Here is a 27,256-nt window from a genome sequence, read left to right on the forward strand (position 1 = left end):
AAAATTGTTAAAAATTAAGGGGTCAATGGACCATTTAGGTCATGTTGACTTATTTCTAGATCTTACTTTGCTGAACATTATTGCTGTTTACAGTTTATCGCTATCTATAATAGTATTCAAGATAACCAAAAACGGCAAAATTTCTTTAAAAATTACCATTTGGAGGGCAGCAACCCAACAACCAGTTGTCCAATTCATCTGAAAAATTCAGGGCAGGTCAGATTTGCTCTAAATGCTTTGGTTTCATAGTTATAAGCCAAAAACTGCATTTTACCCCTATGTTCTATTTTTAGCCGTGGCGGCCATCTTAGTTGGTTGACCAAGTCATGCCACACATTTTTTTAAACTAGATACCCCAAAGATGATTGTGGCCAAGTTTGGATTAGTTTGGCCCAGTAGTTTCAGAGGAGAAGATTTTTGTAAAAGATTACTTTAATTTACGAATTATCTCTATCTATAATGAACTTGGCCCAGTAGTTTCAGAGGAGAAGATTTTTGTAAAAGATAACTAAGATTTACGAAAAATGGTTAAAAATTGACTATAAAGGGCAATAACTCCTAAAGGGGTCAACTGACCATTTCAGTCATGTTGACTTATTTGTAGATCTTACTTTGCCAACATTTATTGCTTTTTACAGTTTATCTCTATCTATAAAAATATTCAAGATAATAACCAAAAACAGCAAAATTTCCTTAAAATTACCAATTCAGGGGCAGCAACCCAACAACGGGTTGTCTGATTCATCTGACAATTTCAGGGCAGATAGATGTTGACCTGATAAACAATTTTACTTCATGTCAGATTTACTTTAAATGCTTTGGTTTTCGAGTTATATGCCAAAAACTGAATTTTACCCCTATGTTTTATTTTTAGCCGTGGCGGCCATCTTGGTTGGTTGGCCAGGTCACGCCACACATTTTTTAAACTACATATCCCAATGATGATTGTGGCCAAGTTTGGTTTAATTTGGCCCAGTAGTTTCAGAGGAGAAGATTTTTGTAAAAGATTACTAAGATTTACGAAAAATGGTTAAAAATTGACTATAAAGGGCAATAACTCCTAAAGGGGTCAACTGACCATTTCGGTCATGTTGACTTATTTGTAAATCTTACTTTGCTGAACATTATTGCTGTTTACAGTTTATCGCTATCTATAATAGTATTCAAGATAACCAAAAACGGCAAAATTTCTTTAAAAATTACCATTTAGAGGGCAGCAACCCAACAACCAGTTGTCCAATTCATCTGAAAAATTCAGGGCAGGTAGATATTGACTTGATTAACAATTTAACTTCTTGTCAGATTTGCTCTAAATGCTTATGTTTCATAGTTATAAGCCAAAAACTGCATTTTACCCCTATGTTCTATTTTTAGCCATGGCGGCCATCTTGGTTGGTTGGCCGGGTCACGCCACACATTTTTTAAACTAGATATCCCAATGATGATTGTGGCCAAGTTTGGTTTAATTTGGCCCAGTAGTTTCAGAGGAGAAGATTTTTGTAAAAGATAACTAAGATTTACGAAAAATGGTTAAAAATTGACTATAAAGGGCAATAACTCCTAAAGGGGTCAACTGACCATTTCAGTCATGTTGACTTATTTGTAGATCTTACTTTGCCGACATTTATTGCTTTTTACAGTTTATCTCTATCTATAAAAAATATTCAAGATAATAACCAAAAACAGCAAAAATTCCCTAAAATTACAAATTCAGGGGCAGCAACCCAACAACGGGTTGTCGGATTTATCTGAAAATTTGAGGGCAGATAGATCTTGACCTGATAGACAATTTTACCCTTTGTCAGATTTGCTCTAAATGCTTTGGTTTTTGAGTTATAAGCCAAAAACTGCATTTTACCCCTATGTTCTATTTTTAGCCATGGCGGCCATCTTGGTTGGTTGGCGGGGTCACGCCACACATTTTTTAAACTAGATACCCCAATGATGATTGTGGCCAAGTTTGGTTTAATTTGGCCCAGTAGTTTCAGAGGAGAAGATTTTTGTAAAAGTTAATGACGACGGACGACGACGACGACGACGGACGACGGACGACGGACGCCAAGTGATGGGAAAAGCTCACTTGGCCCTTCGGGCCAGGTGAGCTTAAAAAAATTATGAAAAAAAAAATTCACCCCCAAACCCCCATTTTTTTTAACCCCCCTTTCAAAAATCACCCACAAACTCAATCCCAGCTTTCCCTGTTTTGTGATACCTTGCATTGCAATTTTAGAGTGATCCATTCACTTAAACACAAGTTATTGTCTGGAAACTAGAAAATTGCTTGTTTATTGCCCTTAATTCCTGAACCTTCAAGGTAATTACCCCCAAACTAAATCCCAGCCTCCTCTTTTGATATGGAACCTTGTTGTACAATTTTGGAAAGATCCATACACATTATTGTCTGGAAACTAGAAAAATGCTCATTTTGACCCCTTCTGGGCCCCTAATTCCTTATTGTTGGGACCATAATCCATAAAATCGATCCAAACCTTCCTTTTAGGGTTTCAAACCTTGTGTTTAAGTTAAACTAATGTTATTGTCCAGAAACCAACAGTCTTCGGACGACGCTGACGACAAGGACAACATGATACCAATATACAACCACAAATTTTTTTTGCGGTTGCATATAAATGATCACTAAACCATTTATCTTGAATTCCCAAGAAAATAACTTGCTTTAAGCAAGCATTTAGACAGGTAAATGACCTAGTATTTTAAACAATGACTCTTACCTCAGCATCTTCATTTTTCTGCCTCAGTAACTTTTCTTTTTCTTGTTCATGCGAGGACTCTATAAGTTTGACGTTTTGTGAGTATTCATCTTGAGCCTCTACCATCTTCCTCTCTAGTTTTCTTTTCTCTTCTTCAGCCTCCTTCCTCAATCTCTCTATTTCCTCAGCTGATTCAGAGTAACTCTTTGATATTTTACTTTCCATACTGGCCATCTGTTAGAGGAAATTAAGATTAAGAATTGGGGCTTCTACAATTTTTTGTTGCTTATACCTAGACATGATCCATATAATTCTTGATTTTTATAGATACATGAATGCACTAATGTAGCATCAAAATAACTTTCCAAGTTATAACAATTTGACCTCATTATCAATTATGTTCTAAAAAAAATATTTGATGAGTACTCATTGAAGAAATGAATTCATAACAAGCAATAAGGAATGTTATATTAAACTCGATGACGACCGCATATTTATCATGTTTATAGATTGGTTAAATAACCAGTGGCGGATCCAGAACTTTGCCTAAGTAGGGGCCCGCTCCAGTCATGCTTCAATGATTCCATATATAATCAACCAAATTTTTCCCACGAAAGGGGGGGCCTGGGTCCGCCTATGATAACTGAACATAATTAAGGTAATGGTAATCAAAGCGACAGCAATACAACGGAATACCCTCAGGGTCATTGGCTGTAAAAACAGCTGACACTCAACAACTTCACAGGTAAACGCGGCGTCTTCAACTTCAAATATTGATTTGTATCATATGACTTTGCCCCCAATTCTTTTAAATCTCTTATATTCTTGCAGAAACTTTGAATTAAACACTTAACCCACTCAGAATTCTAGATTGCTAACAAACTTTCCTGAAACTAGAGTATTTATATTTCCCAATGAGACCAAAAAAAAAGTACCAGACAAAAACTAACTTAACAGTCCAATTTAACGGTTTACCTGTTTCTGCAACTCAGCAATGATTTTTTCCAACCCAGCTTTGCCTGCTTTCATTTCCTCATCTTTAAGTTTTGACAATTGCTGCAAAGCAGCTTTTCTTTCGTCATCCTTCTGCTGTGTGATGTCATGTTTTAATCTAGATGATTCAGTTCTAAAATGATAAAAGAAAAAAACCTTAAAATTCTACATCGAGTTTAAAAATAGCACAGAAAAGCTGATTGAAGATGAAGTTAACAATATCATCTCCTTGGCCAAATATTCAGCCTTTTTTTTTAAGAGGCATGAGAAGTGAGTCTAAATAAAATAAATGTTCATTAATTACAGAAAATAGATTTTTTTCTTCAGCTTTATCATAAGAAAGATGAAATATTATGATTGACATTAAGATTATAGTCTTTTAGTGATATTTTTAAGAGCAGAGTAGTTGTAAAATGTCATGCATGGTGACTTAATAGTCTACTTGTAATTATATATATAAATGTAAAGGGTTTACATCTACCTGTGCCAATAATTTTATGAATAAAAGAACAACCAAAAATCATAAATAAACAAAGTCTTCAAAAATAGAGTATGGCTATCACAATTCACCTTATCACTATTTGTCCGCCATTACTTGACATCACACAGGTTATCAGTAAAATTTTGAATTCATAATAAAAAATATCTGACGCCACAATGGAAAAGCGATTGTTGTTTAACGTCAATAGTTCAAGCAGGCAGATTCTCGGATTGAAATATGGATATCAGTCTTGTTCCAGTCAATTACAAACACCCCAAAAAAAACTTGATATATCTGTAATTTTGTTTAGGTTATTTTAAAAGTACTTAGTAAATCATTATCTTAGCATTCCAGTTTCCTCCAAACTCATCTCAAAACAGAAAGACTTTAAGGTGTAAAACTTAAAGAATTTGAGAAAAGTGACATCAGACAAAATGCTATTTTTAAAATTGAGCATTTTTATTTTAAGATTGTTGTAATTCACTGTGTAAAGCTAGAAATTATGTACTTAAATGAATCTGAAAATGCATAACATAAAGCATGATACTAAATTTAAGAATCTCTGAATTGCAGTTCCTGTGAAAGCTACAAAAATATTATGGGGCAGACATAAAATGATTTACCTTCCTATTTGAGTGGTGGTATAATATATAATTCAACTTTTACTTGTGAATTCATTTTTTTTTTACATATAACAAATAACAGAAAAGAATCAATTTTTGATCAGGTTTCATTTACACTTCTTGACTTCGTTTCCTTAAAAAATTTATCCATAAATAAGGGATCTCAATTATAAGATGAAATTTTATTTTCTAGGTAAGAAAGTGATATGAGATGAATGCAAATGAGATACAAGTAACAATTTCACAAGGAACAGCTTTCAAAGGTATTCTTCATCTCAACACTATCTTGAATATCTTGCCTATAACTGTGCATGCTCACCTTAATGTTTCTGACCATTTACCCTCCAAATCCTTTGATAACTTATCTAGTTGATTTTGTAGATCTATTTTGGCTTCTTTCATTTTGCTGTCATACATGGCTCGTAATTTATCAAGTTCAGCCTGAAATTATACAATTTTCATAAGACTATTTCACAACATATATAATGCAACTAATTGATGTTACATTGAAAATTATTTATTTTCATTTGCATATTTTATATTCAGGCCTTTACAATAATTTTTTTTCAACTTGCCCAATAGGACAGGTACATACCAAAACTTACTTGTCGGAATGGAGTTGTAACTTGTCCAAAAAAAAACCACACATTTATATTAGCCTTTTTTTGCATTTGAAGTTGATTTAATGAACAAGTCCATATTTAAAAATATGTCTGTTTCCCCTGGATTTCACAGGAGGGTAGGTAGGTAGGTAAAAAAAAAGAAAATCTCTAGCAGTTTTTACTATTGTAAATTTCCATGACCACATACATTGTACAAAGCCTTATACTTATATTGCTCTTCTTTTATTTGAAGTTGAAAATTTGAAGTTTGACAGTAATATTAAAATAAAGTGGACTTAACAATGCTAAATGCATGTATGATGTTATATCTTTTCAAACATGTAAGTACCAGGGATAGCATTATTTATGGTCACAGATATTCACAATAAATTGTCACACAAATTATCATCCCTGGTTACTTGGCCTTTCAAACCATAAACCGAATTCCTTTATGAAGTAAACAGCATACACAATTCAACATATCCATCCAAAAATTCTGGATCCTTGGCAATGACTCACCTTATAAGTTGCAGCATCATTTTTGGCTGTTCGAAGTTCATTCCTCGTCTTCTCCAGTTCTGTTTGAAGCTGCATTGAAGCATCTTTTAGACTGTTTATCTTACTGGATGCAGATCCCAGACCAGCCTCACTATCTTGTAGTATAGCATTCAATCTTGCAACCTAGAAGAGATATTAATTAAGAATGAAATATTATTTAAAATAAAAAGTAAATATTTGTTCCTAAACTAGTAATGCTAGTATTTCACTGACATCACAAATTCCACAAAAATGTTAATTCAAATTATTTCTTTCTTCAAAATATTTTATAAACCTTTTTCCTTAAAAAATTAGTCAAGCAAATTCAAAAAGTTACTATAACACACAAAATGACCTGAAATTAGCTCTATATTATTCCCCCCCCCAAAAAAAAATAAATAAAATATTTACTTTGTACTCTTAAAAAAATTACACAGTGGTATTCAATAAATCTGTTTCGTATATCATTCTAAGAGACCTGCCATTAAAAATCCTCATATTTCATATACTGTGATTTGATTAGGTGCACATAACATAATCACCAAGACATACATGTATATGATGCTACTTTTTTTTTAAATACAATGTTGCAGAAAAATCTGATATTGTTTGTAAAACATTTATGTTCACTGTAAAATGCAAACTATAGTAGTGAATAAAGAAAATCCATCAAATTCAGCATAATAAAACAGTTCCAAATTTACTTATTGTGATCTATCTTATATTTGGTGTGATCTTCCATCCTAATAACCCTTGGCCGAAAACTTATATTGCTATCCAAACAATGTTAATAAAAAACAAACCGTTCTGCTTGTCTGTATAAATAGATCATTATATATATATAATTATATTCTAATAGTCATTTATGAAAAGATCAGATCATTATATGTTAATATAGCCATATAAGTATTTTTCCAGCCTATTTAAATTATTCCATAGCTATAGTCCTAGTAATGGACTTCTGGTCGTATGTTAAATCTTTTATAAAATATAACTTGCTGAAATCGTACAGACTTTTTTCAATTATTAAAAAAAATTATTGAATATTACATTTTGACTTATTCATGCATATACTATTACAGATTTATGATTACTAGTTTTAATAAAAGAGGGTACTGTAGTTTTTGTTTGTTAGTAAATTTTAAGTGTAAAACCTCATTGCAAGACTATTGTAATGATTTTCAGTTGTACATCAAATACTGTAAATATAAAGTGAAGCCAAAACAAATAACAAATGCCTAATAACAACTTTATTCTTTTTTAGACTGGAGCCGTTAGTTCAGTTGTAAAATACAGCTTTCACTCAACACAAAAGAATCTGCTACTAGTTAACTTCTTATAAGGATGTCTAGTAACTTAAAAGATGCTTTACTTTTATTTGAACACTAAGATTGTAAGTCCTACCTCTTTTTCAGAATTTTCTAATCTAACTGTTAATTCTGATTTTATCCTCTCATATTCATCTTTCAGTTTATCTTTTTCAGATATCAGATGTGTGGTGTCATCTGTGTATTTCTTCATCAATTGCTGAAAATATTAAAAAAAGCCCATAAAATAATTGAAAGTTACAAATTTATTCTTAAGAGATTTTGTAAAAAATCTACTGATTCGATAGTTCATTACCCCAATTAAATTCACTTAGGACCATGTTAACTTTTTTATTATATCTATGCATGATTAAAGTAACTTTTTAAAAAATTGAGTATGATAAAATTAAGAATGGAAATGGGGATTGTGTCAAAGAGACAATAACACGACCAAAGAGCAGAAAACAGCTGAGGGCCACCAATGGGTCTTCAACACAGCCAGAAAATCCTGTATCTGGAGGCGGGCTACATCTAGCCCCTAAACAAAATGTGTACAAGTTCAATGAAAATGAAGGTCACACCAAACTCCAAAACATAAAAATGAACTAAAATTAAGAAACATACAAGACTAACTAGGGTCAGAGGCTCCTGACATGGGAAATGCGCAAAAATGCGGTGGGGTTAAACAAGTATTGTGACCTTTTCACCAAAGCATGGAAAACTTAATAAATTTTCATATATATTTTTCCATCCCATAAATTCAGGGATCTCCAGATGAAAATTTAAAGATGTGAGAACATTCACCTGACAAAACCACACGTCTAAGGTGTGTTGTGATAGAAAGTATATTATTCCTCCATTTCTATGTAAGGAATGGTGAACAGACTAATATATTGCTTATTATATTTATTACACTATAGAATAATCAATATTTTCAGTAATTGTCATTTATATCAATTTCCATGCCAAGCTTGCATGACTGCCCCTTAGTCAAGAATGACCACAAGCTGTCCTTCAGGTCTCAGGTTATTTTTTTGCTATATTGGTAATTGTTCAGTACTTAAAAATCTGGGTTTCATTTTTTTCACTATCAAATTCAGAAGTCACGAACAAGTAAAGAGAATTTGCTGCATCAACAACAAGAAGTTTTGTACCCTTTTCGTAAAACAGATTTAGAGGGCAAACGTTTACAACTTTAATGGTTTTCATGAATTCAAATGCAATTTTCATATTGAAAGAAATCTATGCAATATACATTTTTCTCTTCTTGAATTTTAATTACGGAATTACGATACCAAATTTCTTCAGATTATCAAGTTGCAGTTAGTAGTCATGTATTTACTTTAAAACTTGTAAAAGTGATTCAATATTTCGATAATTATTTAACTCCTATTATTTGGCATGAAATTATGTTGTGTTTTAGGTCTTATTTAATACTCGTTGAAAAATGGGGTGTTGATTGTATACAATTTACTTCGTAATTTGGTTTTAAATTTATTATTTAACCTAAGTTTTTATCAGCATTTGCTAAAATGTAAAATCGTCAATTGTGGTCAAGTGTTCCCTGTCAGGTGTGGGGATTAACCTGTACAAGTTATTAGCGATCTTTAGCCGTAATTTCACTAACAGCTTTAAAACTGTAGTGAGTTCACAAATTCACAAGTTTTAAGGTCCTCAGGAAAACATGTCACCCTACCTTGACACACTATTCTGACTATGAGCTACCCAGTATTTGATCAGACTCCTAAATGTCATGTACTTGCTGAGGAAGCAGAAAATACCAATTTATTGTCTTTGATGTGACTTGTCTCAGATTGACCCCAAAATTTGCAATTGAATAAGCATGATGCCATTAGACCACTGTGGCAGTTGCAATTTATATCAAAGCTTATAAGATACACCATGTATATGCATATTTTGAAAATTTATTTTATTGTGGAGCTTAATACCAAGTAATGGAAAGTCAAAACCACCAAATGTAGGAATAATAAACAAAACAGAAGTTGCAAACATTTTCCGAGGAACAGGCTATGCAAATTTCTGTATTTTCAACTTAAATTTCTCAAATATTAAAATCAGCCTTGTAAAATCTGAATGGCCAACTTGGTTTATCGTATTCTACAGGGCTCGTTGTTCTTAAAAAATGTAATATCTACCCAAAGAACAGAGAAATAATTTGTTAACATTTTGTTTGTATCCTCCAAAACACTCTGTTTGTTGAACAATTACCTGTTTACATTCTGACAAGTAATTCTCTGCCTTTTGTTTTTGTTCAGACATTTCGGTCTCTGTTGACTTTTTCAGATCTAACATTTCTCTTGCATGTTTCTCTGCCAGTTCTTTAATCTGTTTTTCAGATTTTTCTACTTGTGTCTGTATTTCTCTTTCATAACGCGTGACTAATGTCTCCTTTTCTATAGACAGATCCTCCAATGACTGAAAAATTCAATTGAAAAAAAATATTAATAATATTATAATTTATATATAAATCAATTCTGTAATCGTATTCAACAAAATTAAGATTTATTTTATAGATATTTTAAAAGTAGTTTTGACAAGTATTAATTCATAACAAAACTAGAAACTAGAAACAATACAAGAACATATTTTATTGTATAGCAATATAATATTTGAAAGTAAAACATTGGTTTAAACTAAGATTTTGACGTTGATGACGTCATGAATTTTGAAGATTCATTGCACTAGTGCAATATTGGAATTTATTGCACACTTAACTTTTTTTTACTTTTTGTGGGAAATATTATATTGCTTTACAATAAAATATGTTCTTGTATTGTTTCTACTTCTATAAAACAGAAAATGAAAAAGCTTGTTGACCAAAAGATATAACAAGGAAAAGCCATTATGGTATTCAAGACATTTACTTTAGCACGTGTCTACTTGTTTATATTCATAAATGTAATTTTTTAATACTGTAAATTCAGAAATTTAGTGAGGTTTTACTACGGGCTGTTCCATAAATAAATGTATGGGTGTATTTCATTACAAACCTGTTCAAGAGATCTTAGTTGTGACATCTTTTCTTCGGACAATGAATCTTTTTCACTTTCAAGTGTTTTTCTCTCTGATTCTAGCCATGAAAGTCTGTCCTTTAAACGACTTATTTCCTTCTGTAAATCTGCAATCTTTGATGTTTTCTGAATATTTGTACCTTCTAATTCTCCAATTTGACCTACATATAAAAAATAATTTTTAAATATCAATAAATTATCAATCTGAAAATTATATTTTCCAGACATCATACAAATTAAGTTAATACCATGACAACTGGATTGACTTCTAGTCATTCTGGGCAAAGGTTTATATTTGCCAGTCATGACCTAAAGTCTAAACTAAAAGCTATTTGGCCTCAATGGCAGATTTGGATTTAGGACAATTTTTACAGCGGATGACTGTTGAATATATATGCAAGTAAAAAACCATTTTTATCTATGCACATGTACAGAAAAAATTGTGTTTAAGCATGCAGAAGAATATCTCAAAAACAATTGCAATCTCCTATATGTGTTCCGAATGTTCAAAGCTGAAAGGTGGTGGATATGTTTTTTACCTGTGCGACTGAAAATTGTATTTTATGTGGTGGAGGCATAACATTGAGAAGATTCAAGTTTATTAGTGTTCCCAAACATTTCTTACTGGCCAGAAACTATTATTTAACATTCAAAAACGTCCATTCCCAGGGCTTTCCATTGAAGCCGGTAGCCGGCAGAAATCCGCCGCTTACGGTGGCTTCAAGTGTTGGCTACTTCACTGCCAAAAATATAAATTCAAAAAGAAAAAAATATCTTTTTCAAATGTTTACAGGCAGCCGAGAGACGTATATTGTCGCAAAGTCGCGGTCACAATAAACAAGGATGAAAAGTCAATGTTTACCTTGGGCTAAATATAGTTCACATGAATTCAGGTCACTGATTGGTTGTCTATTTAAAGTCAGAATGCATCGTTTCTTTTCAAAGATAACAAGAGAGACGTTCCGGTGGTCATTGAACGATAACAATAGAGACGTTCCGATGGTCATTAACTCGTTGGCTTTTTTTGGCTTTTAAAACGTGAAGACAATCAAATAGGATGACAATCTTATGTTATGGAATAATATTAGTCAAATAAAAGAAAGTGTAGTAGATCATTTTGTTCAGAATCTGGAAAACATTATCTTTTGAAGTTCATTTTTCAAAGCCCACGTGGTGTTCAGAGAATTAAGGTAAAAAAACGAAAGTAGAATATTGTCGACTCGACCTCAAATAAATAACATTTCCAAATGATTTATGTATCCGACTTATTGAACAGTTTACAAAAAAAAGAGAAAATCAGAGGATATATCAATTTTCTGTCAATGCTTAAGAAATAATTGTATGATTTAAATATGCGTAACAGTCTTTAGAGAGAAAAGGGGGGTCATTTGTTTACAAATGCACGTAGTTATGCAAAATAAATCGATCAAAATTTCTAACAAAACCGGATGATTATTTAAATAAAACTCCTTTAAAAGTAAATGAATTTTAAGCATAAGGTAATGAAAATAAAAAACTGACATAAAAAAAAAATGAAATTTCTTTGAGTTTTTTTTTCTTTCTTTCTTTAATTTCATACATAAAAAATGGTATTTGAAAGATTAAATTAGGTGCCAGGAGATTGCGAGAATGCAGGATTTTGCTCTATTTATGCCAGAGCTTCTGGGGGCCTTGAGCGGCCTTGAGCCACCAGACCCCCTGCCGTAAGGCACCAAGCTTACAGCTTGGTGGGCGTCTGGCTTCGCCGAACGCATCTTATAGCCGCCTATAATTTTAATTCAGCCTTCTACTTCCATTTCAATGGAAAGCCCTGCATTCCTACATTTTAAAATTAATATATTTACAAGACTTTATAATCATTATAATGTTGTTTTGCTTTATAGCTTCTCTGTTCCAGCATTTCATAGCCCGGTATGGTCATCTTGAACAACAGAAAAGACCTTCAGGGCACATGACTTACATGTACTGTAATTACACTATTAAAACCATATGTTTTCCAACCACAAGTTTTTTTTATGTGTCTAAACCAAATTTTGCAAATACTTGTACTACATGTAGTTCGAATGTTTGACTAATCTGGGGCATCAGACTAGTATGAAGCTAATGGTACAGAATGGCCCACAAAAATCCAGAAAAACATGTCAAAAGCAGTAATTTAGTGTGCTAGCCAGATTGTCATTCCCATTTTAAGCGAAAACCTACCAGATTTGGTGAGTAGGTCTTTGGCTTGTTCTTGACATCTTTCTTTTGTTACCATTAAATCTGATTCTAATTCTTTTAACTTTGTCATTGCTTCTGAAGCTTTCTGTTTGGCATCTTTCAGCTAAAACACATTTAAGTGATAATAAATTTGATGAAGTATACATGTACATGAACACATCTAAAACTATTTGTTTAATCTGGTTACAATTTCTGCAGAAACCTGCATTCCCCCAATGATCCAAAAATACATGTACATGTACAGATGTATGAATTTTTTTTTTAGAACCGACTTACACATGTGTAAAATCAACATCTTTACATTTTCAATGGCTAGGGGAATAGTACATGTTATATACATGTATATTAGCTATATAGCCTGACATATGTGTCATGTACATGCTCAAGTATAATTGTCTAGCAAAATTCAGATCACATTACAAGTAAACAACTTAACAATATTAATGGCTTAAAATTCTTGCATTTTCAAGGTAGGCAGGATTTTTCTATGTAATTGACTTTAAAAAGAAAATCACGGTGAAGAGTCTTTTGTTTTTTTTGCGGTTGTTGAGCATGTTGAGTTACTGTTTCATTGATTTTTGTATCATTACATCCTTTAGTTGACATTCATAAATATAACCCTATATTGATTAAGCATTTTTTCAAACATTTGAATGATGAATATATATAACATTACTGACAGATGTATTCTATTATGGTCACTGCTTTTTTCATATAAATTAAGATCCAGGTGGAGGTTAGAGGTGTAAAGAAAGTACAAATGTCTGATCAGAAATAACATAGTAATAACATACCCATGACCCCAAGAGTTTTACTGAAATTGCTACACTGTAACTGAATTTATATAACATACACATGATACATGTAGGTTAGAAAAATGTACATGTACACTCATACATTTATTTTGACTAAAGAACCATAGATAAAGAGCAAAAGATAAAAAAAAAATATGGCTTTTACTATATTTCTCATGTTCACAAACCTGTTGTTGCAATGCAGAAGAATTTTCATCCTTATCATTTAAACTTGATTCTAAATCTGCAAGTTGCTTTTTATATTTTTCTGTTTCATCTTCACTTAAAGATAATTGTTCAACTAAACTGTCAATTCTTTTTTTCATTTCATTTTGTTGTGCTGCAAATTCCTTTTTCAATCGCTCTTGTTCTTCTCGTAAAGCAGCTGATAATTGTTCTTGATTCATGTCTTTAGAATTTTTAATAGCAGCTAATTCCTTTTCATAAAATGCCTGAGCTTTGCTCAATTTTTGTTCATAGTCTTCTGATGATTTGCTTTTGTCTGCGTTTAACTGTTCAATTTTTGAATTTAATTCCTCAACTTCACTTTTGTATTTGTTTTCGACCTTTGCCACCTCATTTAACCAATCACTGTTTTGACCCCGATGAAACTGTCTTACATCCTCCATTTCTTTTTCATGTGCTTTTTTCAAGTCTTGTAAACTTTTCTCTTTTTCTGAATCAACCTCTTTTTTCCATGCATCAAATTTAGCTAATTGGTCTTCAAAGTCTTTCTTTGCCAATAAAACATCATGCGACACTGATAGCATTTTTTCTGAATTTTCTTTCTTTAATTTCATCTCTCTGTCGTCAGCTTGACGTTTAAATGATTCAAATTGTTGCATAGAATCTTTTTTGTGTTTTTCATGTTCGAAAAGTGTGTTCTCTAGATGAGTGATTTTCCTTCGGTAGTCAATGTCCTCATCCAGTTTCCGTTTGAAAACCATAATTTTATCTTTTGTTTCAGACAAAATTTTTTGCATTTCTTCTTCGTGTTGGTCCTTAAGACTCTGAATTGCACCGTCATGTTCGTCATTCTTGGTGTTAAGGGCATAAATGACCTAGAAAAAAGTTATTGAATGTTACAATACATGTAATTGAAGATTTAAAATCATAATAAAAACATAAGTGCCTGCCATTCTTATTTCATTGTAGGACAGACAGACAGACACTTGTCCACCTTGTCAGACCCTTTGCCTTTCCCTTTAAGTGAGACCCAAGTATGTTTTTTAATAAAGTTGAATCAGTTCATTATTATTGAAAGCCAAGTTCTCAAATAGTTAACACAATGTACATGAATGGAAAATACCTGTCATATCCCATACATAATACAGAGATTTTGAAGGAAATTGATAGCAAACACAACAAAAACCATTGTTTGATATAAATGTACATATTTTGCCCTTTCTCAATCATACCTAAAACACCTTTTTATACTAAATTACTGGGAAAACCAGGAACTAATATTATTATACTATAATACAGCCTCATCACCAACATCAGCAATGAATAGTTCTAAAAATAAAACAGTAACTTCAAGTACTGAATTTCAAAATTTTCAAATTAATAAGACAAAAACAGGCTGTTCATCTTTCATTTCTATCTGTGATGGAATGAATTCTTCACATACATGTATCTCTTTAATTTAGACAATAAAAAGTTAATACTTTTACAGAGAAACCTTGTTTGAAAAACTAATAAAACAGAAATAAACTTTGGTAGGGGGACCAATATTCAATCCTTATCTCAGAAAATAAAATGTTTCGCTGAGTGCAGCCTGATACGACTGCAGAGGTTGAACCATTAACAGTTGGGGCAAATTTGGACAATATTCAAACTTGATACTGTCTGAATTTGGATTGTGATCAAATTTTTGACATAATATAGGTTCCTGACACAAAACAAATTTCAAGATCTTACAAATTTATTGCGCAATACTGTGCAATTAAAGATTTCTTCTAGAAACTTTTCAAAAATTTGAAATTTGAAAAATTTTGAAAAAAAAATTGAACCCCTTAAAAAGATTAGAACCTAACAAAATTTATGAATCCCCCCTTGGAGAAATTACCCCCACACTTGATCCCGGCCTTTTTATTTTGTAGTATGGAACCTTGTAGTATAATTTCAGAGAGATCCATACACTTAAACACAAGTTATTGTCTGGAAACTAGAAAAAAAATCCCAGCCTTCCTTTAGTGATACGAGTGGTACAAGTTTGCATACATGTAGGTTTGAGTTTGTTTTTAGTGGTACGAGTTGACATTGGTAGGAGTCTGTATTGGTACGAGATAACTATAATTTGTATACCAGTACAGAAAAATTAAAATATTCATTCTATAATTTATGCACACAGCTCATAGTTAAACATTTATGCTCATGTTATGTGTTTTCGTACCAACAACAATTTTCACTGCTTACGGTTTTCTCTGTTTTTATTTACGTGTGTGCTCAAATTTTAAAAGCATGTTCTGTCATTTTTTTTTAGGTATTTAGATTTTTGTCAAGGCTGGCTAAGATTTTTTACTGTTCCCGATTATTTTGCGATTTTTGTATGTCAAAAAACAGAATCATATGTTTTTCGTATGAAGTAAAAACTGGATCAGGAAATAAATAGAAAACCTGGAAATGAGTATTTTTCTAAAAGTCATTTCTAAAGTCATGGTTCTGGTAATTGCTTGAATCACAAAAAAAACAGTATTTATTCTTTTCAGTACTAAAGCTCACTAAGTCATGGTTCTGGTAATTGCTTGAATCACAAAAAAAAGCATTATTTATTCTTTTCAGTACTACAGCTCACTAAGTCTTGAGAATAGTTTTTAGTTGATGTTTTATTTGCTGAAATTGTAACATAATGATTTTTTTTCAGATTGGCACTGGGGTTCTACAAAATACATTATTTTGGGGAATTTAAGATGCAATTTACCAGATTGATGATTATATGTGAAAAGCTAATCTAATTAATCTTTATGTTTTATTATACATGTTATATATATATATATATATAAAGAATTCTCAATATAACCTTGAATAAATGGAGTTTGAAGAACCATTTAAGTGGGTCTCATTTGGGTCTAAGCAAGATGCAGGATTGACGATTTTTTGTAAGCGTTGACACGTGAAAGTAAAATTATTGTGCGGTGAAAACAGGAAATGAAGTCTAGCGGGACACAGGAAATTACAAAAAATGAAAATTGCTTACTTACATAGTGTAAGCAGGATACAGGAACATGACAAAACAGTAAGCCGGATCTGGGATCAGAACCCCCCCAATGATATCCCCATTTAATATAAGAACCCTGTTAATTTTATCTCGCTGGTTTGTAATTAAAATGGCCAAAAAACACATGACAGTCACATGTCTTGAAGATCCAGTGTCTGACAGGCAAAGAACATATCTGTAATTTTATATAAACTTTATAATAAAGTTAATACACCTTAAATCACAATTTGTCCATTACTGAAAATCACACAGGTTCCCGATGTCATAAAACAAAATATCTGACGCCGCAATGGGCGAGGGGTGATTGTTGAATGCGTCAAAAACTCAAGCGGCTGGGTCAGCCGGGATTAGTGATAAGGTGTATTATGAGGCGGCTTATAGAAGTTATCAACTTAATGATCACCGCAATAATCCAGGTCGGTAGAATATTCCAAAAATAATGTCAACCCACAGGCGAAAATTTGTCGTATGTGTGTGGATAGTAAACCCCACATTGACAGAAACAAGTGCCTGTGTCAACCGACCGTGTAAAAAAATCCCCCCTTTTCAACGAAGTTGTGTTTTAAAGGAAAAGTACAAATGTGAGGAACCTTTGTGAGCTGAGCAATTTTCTTTGACATCTTGAGATGCATGTCATTTGTAACCTCCACATCCTTCTGTGGATTTGCAGGTAGAGTTCCATATTTTCCATTTTGGTAATAGTTGAACGACATTTTGGCACTGGCCGCCATGATGAAAATTCGGTTGATGAAATAGTTCTTAGTAACATTACCTGTAAAATCTTTTGATTTTTTTCATATTTTCTAAATATTCACAAAAAACAAGTTTGAACAACGAATGTGATTAGAACCATAATTTTTAGTGGTTATTAACATTTTAATTCTTCTGTTATTGTCATTGTCCACATATTCATACGCTAAAAATTAGTTCTAAAGTTTACGTGTTGCTAAGCAATACAATAGTATTACATATAAAATACACACATACTTTATGTTATCATAGACACAATTTTATTGTTAAGTTCATATTAATTGGCTTAAAAACTGCTTGATCCTCTCTGTATCTATTTTATAAATTAAGCATAACGCGTCAAAATATCAACAGACAGGTGCCCTTATCGGAACTCTTTTGGTGTTTTCCATAAAAATTCGGGGACATTCGATAATAATTGGCTTTATCGTAGGAAATAAAAATGTGTTCTCATTCTGTTTTACGCTTGAATAGTATCTTGACACTTCCTCCCATTCAAACGTTTTCCTCATCAACAAATTGCATCAACAAAGTTGCATGTGCTCCCATTCCCATCTCGGCATCTGATTGTCCAGATCTTTGCACTATATCTTAGGATATAGTAATATTTTGAAATTTGTTTTGTGAATAGTTGTACAGTAATAGATGAGGTAATGACTGGTTATAGCCGTTTACACTGTTATATGTCAATAACTTTAACAAGATAAACTGAAATTGAAAAGGAAAGTAGTAATCTTTCGGTTTCCTAAAAAATATATATGGCGGGAAAGAATGGCCATTTTTGTAAAGCATGGACCATTTGACTTTCTTTGCAGGGAGATGGTGGGAAAAAGCCAGATTTCCCCCATCATATGACTCATGCAAACCGAGCAAGAACATTATTTCAGTCAATCCAAAGCAAGAATTTTTTTTCAACATTTGGAAATACACAGGAATTGTTCGAAATTATAGGACATAGCTTTCTCCTTTGAATTGTTTTACATTGACATTTTGGGGGCCTTTTATAGCTGACTTAATAATGCAGTTTGGGCTTTTGTTTTTTATTTTCCATTTATTGCATGAAATCTACAAAGGGCATGTTTTAACTGTATCAGTACTGAGTATTTGTAAATATTTAAAGTATTTCAGGAACAACAAGACAAGAAAAGATAAAGCCTTGTTTTTATACGACCGCAAAAATTTTAATTTTTCATCGTATATTGCTATCATGTTGGCGTCGTCTTGCGTCGTCGTTGTCGTCCGAATACTTTTAGTTTTCGCACTCTAACTTTAGTAAAAGTGAATAGAAATCTATGAAATTTAACACAAGGTTTATAACCACAAAAGGAAGGTTGGGATTGATTTTGGGAGTTTTGGTCCCAACATTTTAGGAATTAGGGGCCAAAAAAGGGCCCAAATAAGCATTATTCTTGGTTTTCGCACAATAACTTTAGTATAAGTAAATAGAAATCAATGAAATTTAAACAAAAGATTTATGACCACAAAAGGAAGGTTGGGATTGATTTTGGGAGTTGAGGACTGAACAGTTTAGGAATTAGGGGCCAAAAAGGGGCTCAAGTAAGCATTATTCTTGGTTTTAGCACCATAACTTTAGTATAAGTAAATAGAAATCTTTGAAATTTAAACACAAGGTTTATGACCATAAAAGGAAGGTTGGGTTTGATTTTGGGAGTTTTGGTCCCAACAGTTTAGGAATAAGGGCCCAAAGGGTCCCAAATTGAACTTTGTTTGATTTCATCAAAAATTGAATAATTGGGATTCTTTAACTCAATGTTATTTTTTTTTAGCTTTGAACATGGATTCATGGGATCCAAGAAGAGATGACTTTGATGACAAAAAGTTCAACTCATATGACAGAGGACCAGGAAGAAACATCAGAAAAAATCAGGATAAGAGGTATGTAACAGTAATTACAGAGTTGGAGTCTGGTTTTTATATGACCGCAAAAAAACTTTGTGGTCTATATTGGTATCACATCGTCATTGTTGTCTGAAGACAGTTGGTTTTTGGACAATAACTTTAGTATAAGTGAATAGAAATCTATTAAATTTAAACACAAGGTTTATAACCACAAAAGGAAGGTTGATTTTGCGGATTATGGTCCTATTAGTTATAGAATATGGGGCCAAAAAAAGACCATAAAAGGCATTTTTCTAGTTTCCAGACTTGTGTCAGAAACCTATTCTGAGTCGAATATTGAATCACAATCCAAATTCAGAGCTGTATTGAGCTTGAGTGTTGTGTCCATACTTGCCCCAACCAAGGGTCCGGAAACGGTCAAATATGCCAGTCATAACCGATTTGGAAACTCAAAAGTCCTAAATGAATCATTGGGATTTAGGTCAAATATATTTTTCAACAGAAATAATTTCGGTCATTTCTTTAAGATCGAGTTTCAAAATCGCCATTTTGAACACATTTTTGTTTTGTTATCGATTTTATGTAATTAAACTGTCACTTAAGTAAAGTGTTATAATCCTGAGGGCCCTCCTAATAACTATATTAATGCCTTGGGGAGCTATTGGCTAATGATCGCTAATTTCTTTACCTGTGTTTTTAATTCACACTTGGCTATTAATCACAAGCTCCGAAATTATTTTATAAAGAAATTAAAATTCCATACCATCTCTTCATAATTTAATTACTTTTCAGCTAAGACAATTGTCAATTATGATTTAAAATTAAATTAAAACTTGATTTAATTTACGTAGAAAAAAAGTTTTTTTCACTACTAATACACATGCTTTGTTTACTATGTAATACGCATGCCTGAAATTCTCATCCGCAGATTAGACACTAAATCGTAAATTTAAAATGATTTCATGCTAAATATAGCAAGTGCAACTATTTTGATTAATATTCTCACACTATTAAAGGTAAAATATTAAAAATCTGATGATTTCGTGTGAATTTGATAAACAAAACTAATCCCGGAAATGAGTCCGGAATTGTTCGTTTTAGTATTGTTGCATTACATCCGGTTTGAATTTCGACTTCAGAATTGAAAAAAACGTAAGCAATGACTGAGAAAATAATCATTTTGAGTCATTAAAATCATATTATTTTTAAACTGTTGCCTTCCCTTAAATGCTCTTGATCGATGTTAGGAAAATGGAAGGATAAATCGTGAAGTAAATGCTATAGATGCAACAGTGAAACAAGTTCGATGATGCTACGAGTATGAGCATACTCTTGCAGTAATGAGATTTTGACAATCTTTATTTTGAAAAGGGCACCAACATTTAAGTTATATGAAAATGACCGAAATTAGGTGAAAAAAATTCCGGATCCTTGGCCCCAACTGTTCAGGGTTTGACCTCTGCATTTGAATCAAGGTGCACCCTGTGGAGTATTTTATTCAATTATCATAAGCATAAGGTCAAATATATTTTATGTATAAAAAAATTGTAAGGTGTATATGTCTGTCTGACAGCATTTATTGGACCTGAGTTTTTGTGATGCTTTTAGTTAAACTTTTATCTTTAAGACTTTCAATATAAAATAAATAGTCAGTAAATCAGGCAAGGCATTTCAGTGTGTGCACTCTTGTTAAACCTTAATCTTTCAATTAATTTTGCAGAGAAGGAGTCCAATTGTATATTACAGGCATACCTAAAGAACTGTCAGATGTAAGTATTTTGGATTACAATCGGTTGTAAAAAAAAAAAAGTACTGATTTTGTTTGATGTTTGCTACTTTTAGTCTGAAAAATGCAAAGATATATTATCCTAGAACACAGTTATTTCGTAGTGCATTTGTTTTGGACAAAAAACGCAAATTAAAAAAATCACACCTCACAGGTCTATTCGAAAAAGAATTTTACAGTGTATTTCACTACTTTTGGGACAAATTATATCAGAATTATAGAAAAGTTTATCGGCTCTAACTCACAATATGAATAATTCTGATGAAGTTATAACTGATTTTGCCGAAAGTTAAAATGATTTGATGTATGCTGTCGTGTAACATACCCAGCTGAAACATTTTTTTTGAAAAAATATATCGTTAATGCCTTGAAGTATAGTAAACAACAGATTTGATTTTATTCTGAGGATTTCATAACAGTCCGCGAGAAAAATAAAAATAAAAGTAAGAAGCACTACTTTTATTTTTATTCTGAAATCAGGAAAGGTGCAGTCTGCGGATCTCGTTAAACATAATAAAAAAAAGTTCGGCCTAAAGAATGCATGTGAAAAGTTCAGCAATTTTGACTGAAAATTATTATTTCATGAAATCCTGTCTTACCAATTGTCTTTATTAATCTTATTTTATTGATGCTAAAATTTGAGAATCGCTTGCCTATTCTGCTATCTATTTTATAGGATGGTCTATCAAACCTGTTTAGTAGAGCTGGTAACGTATTACATGCTAAGATGATGGTATCTAAACGATCTGACTTAAAGAGCACCTTTGGGTAAGTTTATATGAATAGTGTTTTGAAAGCAAAGGACAAAGTATTAAACATTAAATACAGGTGAGCGACACCAGCTCTCGAGAGCGTCTAGTTTAAGTATGCAGTGCTTCACGAAATGTGTATTGAATAATAACAAAAAAAATATATCTTCCTTGTATTTATTTATCTAATAATGTTTCTTTATTATATTTTTAATACTCCCACTTTTACGTGAAGTGTTATTATTACACTAGTTCTGTAACTGAATGTAGATTTATTAGAAAGGGTAGGCTTTCTAGTTTGAATTTCTGTAAAAATTTGGATTGATTTAAATGTAATCTGGCGTCAGAACATAGAGTATATTGCCTCAATTCTATCCTTTATTCTTCCCCGGAAGAAGACAGACTGACCCTGTTGTCAATCAAAACAAAATTTTGCAACGGAATGCCGGTCATGAGGCACTGAGATTGTACTTGGAAACTTCAAAATAATGCCTAACATGAACCAGAAGTCCCAAAAGTGGCTATCAAAATTATTAATTAAACAGGACCCCATTTATTTACTATGATTTTCAATGCATTTCATATGACATATGTATTGATTCATATAAATGTTAGTTTGTATCTGTGAACATGGTTAAATGGTGGTTTATATATAAACAAAAATAGAGTTCTGCCCAGCTTTTGTGATTCACTGTTGCAGAATTAAACATCATGGCTAGTATTTTCAATAGTGTAAAAATCATGCATTGGTTTACAGCATCCTTAACAGTGGTTAATAATAATATACAACCAATGATGTACAGTACTGTTCAAAAATATCGATTCGATAACTTTTTTCTCCGATTTCCGTGTTTCTCGGAATCACACCGAGTACCGCGGATTTCACTCCTAAAATCCTCCAAAGATTCTCTCCCAACACCGCGTGGCTGTTAATTGGTTTATTGCCCATCGGATGTACTTCAAATTAACGACGCGTGACAACATAATTGGATTACCCAGATAATTTACCTTTGAACATTTAATCGATCTTGGTTGCACAGGTGTGCTTTAAAATCACGGTATTATAAATTGAACAAATGTTTTCCTTTCTTTGACAGAAAAAGATGTGACAATATCATTTAGAATAAGATAATTATTATCTTTTATATTTGTGTCTTATGCCGTTATCTTTAAAATAGAACGTACATACGAAAAAGTATGAAGAAAATTGTTATTTTGTGTTTCTATTACAGTCCGGTCAGGTCATACATTGTGTTCTTTCAGCAAGGACGATTTTGCCACAATTAGTTTCTTTTATAACTTATTCAATAAGCAATATCAGCGCATTAATTGTTCATTATTAAAAAATCAACTGGCTAATAAAATCATGTTTTTTTTTCGGTAACCCGATTCATCGGATCATCAAGTAAACTTAATTTATTGAGCAATGTAAAATATGATGTTTCACCACCTCGGTACATTTATACAGACTTGAATAATTCAAATTACGAACAGAAACTGTTAAATGACAACTCTGTTGACAAAGGAAATAATTTCAAGTGATATTGATAGTGTTCGTCATTTTCGCATTTTACGGAACGGTTTTCAAATTGACGAAAGTATTTATATCAATTTCGTCATTTGAATTTGGAAAGTGAAAAATATTTTCACATTAATTATATTATAAATGTACTATAATTCTACCGGTGTTTGACAAGTTTATGACGCTCAATCATTTTACGTTTACAAAAGATGTTAAAAGTTGTGATGATAAGTAATCCGCTTATCGCTATCCGATAGGTCACTAATCCTTTAATTATTAATAAAATTTATCAAACCTCATAATTGCCCATCATAATATTCTATTCCAGTTAAATCAGTCATCATTTTATTTTCAAAATTTGCCAACCGCCTACAATTGGCATTTCTTTATCGTATTATCATGATTATTGTCATTTGAATACAATCAGTCACCCCAGACAATTTCCACCATAATTTCCATTAATACATCACCAACTGTAAATCTATATTATTGACCATGGACATATAACTAATGTACTTTCTTTTTTGAAAGATAAAACATTAAAATTCAAATAGTTAAAAATGTGTTCACGTTTATTCGGATAAGAATTATATTTTCCCGATAAATCAATTGTAAAAGGACCTTCTGGAGCCTCAATACGATTGCAAAAAATGTCGTTCTGCAACTTTAGAAACCTTGAATGGACTTTCCCACGGTCGGCCAGAAAGGTCACCTGAGTTTACTAGTACGCGATATTTTTTCCCGCCCTTTAAAAAACTCGTGCTGTGGATAACATTGATGTTAACTATTTTTAGCATTTAACATTGTTAAGTAAGTCAAGTTCAAGTTCAACCCAAACTGTTGATAACTGAGATGTGTATCGTGGAATTGTCTTCGCACGGCAAATAATTGTTTTTAAAATCTTTTGTTGAAAATACACAAATTTACATTCATTGTGCGAAAGTTAATATTAAACAAAGACGAATTAATGCAGCTGGAAGTATTCCTGTTGTAACGGAAATGTATTATTATTCTGCTGTACTGCCAACAAATCGTAAAACGAAAATGCCGTAATTGTTAAGCATAACGAATGGTGAATAATCTTTTCCTTTTTACTTGAATATACAAAACTTTCAAACACGTAATTTTATTTAACTGCTCAGATTAATTTAGCGAAAGTTTCCGGTTATTTTTACACAAGTATGCTCATTTCGTAAATAAAATATTAATTTACTGGTGAAGACATCGAGGTCAAAATTAAGTAGTTTTCATTTTTTATAAAACTTAAATACAATTGAAAGAATTAACAACAACATTTTGCTTTTAAATCTTTTATTCATTCCAGCAATTAGATAATCGTAAAAAGAAAATGCCGTAGATTTACACAATTAATACGGGGCAATCATTTTGTCTAATGAATGGTGAATAAATTTTCCTTTTTACTTGCATATATAAAACTTTTAGACTTATAATTTTTAAATAAAGACTTTAACTTTGAAGTAGAATATTTTGTTTTTCACATATTCCGCTATATTTTATAATCGTTTTTTTTTTAAAGCAAGTACATTAAGGTTAAGATATTTTTAGATGGGCTAACAAAAAATACGAAAATATTTTGACTTTAGTTTTTATTACCACAAATGAAATTTAATTAGTATAAAAGACATTTAAAATTATACACCGGTTTGACACTTAAACTGGTACAGTAGACCGGAAATATAACTCTTTATAACTTCAACCTTTACCTGTCAGGTAATCCAATTACCCATTCAGTCTTGTGCCGGTATAGATCAAAGTAGGATAAGGGCAATTAATTCCTCGGTGTCGAGAGTGAGCTCGTTATCACAATAAACATTTACCTGATTTTGGGAGAGATTACTCCCAAATTCCTCCCAACATTTTGAGAGGAATATCGGAGTTTGTCGGAGTGGCTCCGACATTTTCCTCGGTGTAGGGTGTGGGAGAGTTGGTACTCTTGAACTGTACTGTACATTAGATGTAGTTCTAGCTTCTATTATTGCAACCACATACATTATAGAAATTTACACACAATTTTAAAACTTTTTTGAAAGGTTTGTGACCATGTCTAATTTGGCTGAAGCAGAAGATGCTATACGTCAGTTGAATAAATTTGAATTGAGAGAACATACCCTAAAAGTTGCTATTGCTATGTCAGATGAGGACAGACAAAGGAGAAGGAATGAAAAACAGGTATTTATGCAATTATTAAGAAAAAGTCCTGCTAAAAGTTACTGAAGTAGCTCTTACAACACAGATTTTTTTGTAACTGATATGAAAGAATATGCTTTTACCTGTAATATTCAATAGAGAAAAACAACCTGATTTTTTAAAAACTTTTACCGTTCTTGAGTTATGTCCCTTTATAATGTTACATGCAAGAGGGGGCATCATTCCATATTTATTTTATTCATCAGTTTATCAAACAAAAGATTTGTTTCAAAATATTTGTTTCAATATCAACATGTAAAATTTATCACTATATACCCACTTTTAACTTTTGAAATATTTTACAGTACTCTAAGTCAATTTGCCACTCGTATGTAAACTGCCAGGAAATTAGAATTTGCCATGGAAAATTGGGTATCTGTACAAACATGAAAATATTGCCTGATTATAAAAATGCAACTGACAGGATAACAGTCCTGAGGAATGCATGTTTAGCCTCACTTATACAGTAGGTGGTGAAATCATATTAATCAGTCTTTATTTCTCCTTATTGCCAGGTGCTACAAAGTGACAGAGAGGTCGTGTGCGGCAAGGAAAATGTCACTAGACTTGTGTTATGTTTTATTGTATTAATTAAAGTTTGAAAGAAATAGATAATAATATAAGTTGATGTATTATATTTTAATCAGGACCAAGAAGAATTTCTTAATTCCTTGCCTTCAAGTAGAATGGGTGGTCAATCCAGGTCCAAAGGTTCAGACAGTGACAGTGATAAAGGCTCAGTAAAGGTAAAAACAAAAAGGAAAGCCTTACAATACATTTTTAGAAAAACATGTGTTTTATACGACCACAAATATTTTTTTGGGTTGGTATAATGCTATGATGTTGTTGTCAAAAGACACATTTGGTTTCCTGACAATAAGCAGGAGGAGTTCAAATAAGCGGTTGTCTGAGGTCAGGGACCTTCCACTTTTGCAACTGGACCTTCGATTTGAAGGAAATTAAAAATTAACTTTGCCAACCTTTTTAACCAAATTTTTTTTCATCTTTATTATTCATGACAGCGATATTCATTTTGTTCAACCTCTAGAATTATACTGAGTAAAATGGTATCTGACTGACAAAAACAACATTGAAAAACAATTGATGCCATAAAACCAGAAATGTGGTCATATCAGGCTGTGCTCAGGGAAGCATTTTATTGTAATTTCACCCAACTGAATGCAAGCAGTTGTATTTTTCCCGTAATTATATATTATATGGCATCCTAAAGGAGAAAAGGTTTGGCATATTGCTAAATTAGACTTTTACCTTGTATGCATGAACACTTTTTGTCAGATTTCCAGCTTTCAAGACTTCTGTCAGTTATGTAAACATTTTGAAATGATACATCAGTAGTTTTCATAATCCCCTGAAAAGATTTCTAAGCTGATCAAGATTACTAATGCACTTCTGTGAGTTTAGTTATTTGTTTGTGACCTGTCATAATCCTTTTATTTCAAAATTGTAGATTGCTAAGCCTTTTTTTCAAATCGAATTTCCTGTTTCATATACATATCTCAGTAGTAATTTGTGATTTCTGTGTGAATCTTTTATAAATTTATATCATACCAATGTATGCTTCGTATAGAACATATCATAGAAACACTTTAACAGACAATACTGATTCTGACCCAATTCTGGATGACCGTAAATTGAATTGCAATCATCAGCTTTACCCCAGTGACTTCTTCTGAAATAAAAAAAATTAAAAATAAATTGCATTAAGTACAACATTCTATAGATATCCTTGAATATTCCAAGAAATTTATCAATGAAATATTTACTCAGATATTCAAGTTGCAAAATTACCAACAAAATGCACATGTTAATCTAGTAACTTTTCTAGGAGTATCAACGGTTT

The 27,256-nt window shown here is 32.0% G+C and overlaps 2 protein-coding genes across 3 annotated transcripts in view; one reads left to right on the plus strand and one right to left on the minus strand.

The window, feature by feature from the left end:
- The window catches only part of LOC139519924 (protein FAM184A-like), a 34,558-nt gene extending 17,286 nt beyond the window's left edge, over positions 1-17,272 (minus strand). The window contains exons 1-10 of the mRNA XM_071312244.1: positions 17,111-17,272; positions 13,489-14,361; positions 12,489-12,609; positions 10,266-10,447; positions 9,484-9,690; positions 7,352-7,474; positions 5,930-6,091; positions 5,128-5,249; positions 3,687-3,837; positions 2,733-2,945 (exon numbers count right to left, since the gene is read on the minus strand). Coding sequence (XP_071168345.1) covers positions 2,733-2,945; positions 3,687-3,837; positions 5,128-5,249; positions 5,930-6,091; positions 7,352-7,474; positions 9,484-9,690; positions 10,266-10,447; positions 12,489-12,609; positions 13,489-14,361; positions 17,111-17,251 — 2,295 coding nt within the window. The 5' untranslated portion in view covers positions 17,252-17,272. The remainder of the gene's footprint in view (positions 1-2,732; positions 2,946-3,686; positions 3,838-5,127; positions 5,250-5,929; positions 6,092-7,351; positions 7,475-9,483; positions 9,691-10,265; positions 10,448-12,488; positions 12,610-13,488; positions 14,362-17,110) is intronic.
- Positions 17,273-17,722: 450 nt separating this feature from the next.
- Positions 17,723-27,256, plus strand: part of LOC139519925 (tudor domain-containing 6-like) — a 42,799-nt gene continuing 33,265 nt past the window's right edge. Inside the window, exons 1-6 of one of the 2 annotated variants that reach the window (XM_071312246.1) lie at positions 17,723-17,920; positions 19,058-19,166; positions 20,851-20,899; positions 21,593-21,684; positions 25,239-25,377; positions 26,043-26,141. In XM_071312246.1, coding sequence (XP_071168347.1) covers positions 19,066-19,166; positions 20,851-20,899; positions 21,593-21,684; positions 25,239-25,377; positions 26,043-26,141 — 480 coding nt within the window. In that variant the 5' untranslated portion in view covers positions 17,723-17,920; positions 19,058-19,065. The remainder of the gene's footprint in view (positions 17,921-19,057; positions 19,167-20,850; positions 20,900-21,592; positions 21,685-25,238; positions 25,378-26,042; positions 26,142-27,256) is intronic. The other variant, XM_071312245.1, reaches the window with a different exon arrangement.

Source organism: Mytilus edulis, chromosome 4 (assembly GCF_963676685.1).
Source record: "Mytilus edulis chromosome 4, xbMytEdul2.2, whole genome shotgun sequence".
Classification (NCBI taxonomy): domain Eukaryota; kingdom Metazoa; phylum Mollusca; class Bivalvia; order Mytilida; family Mytilidae; genus Mytilus; species Mytilus edulis.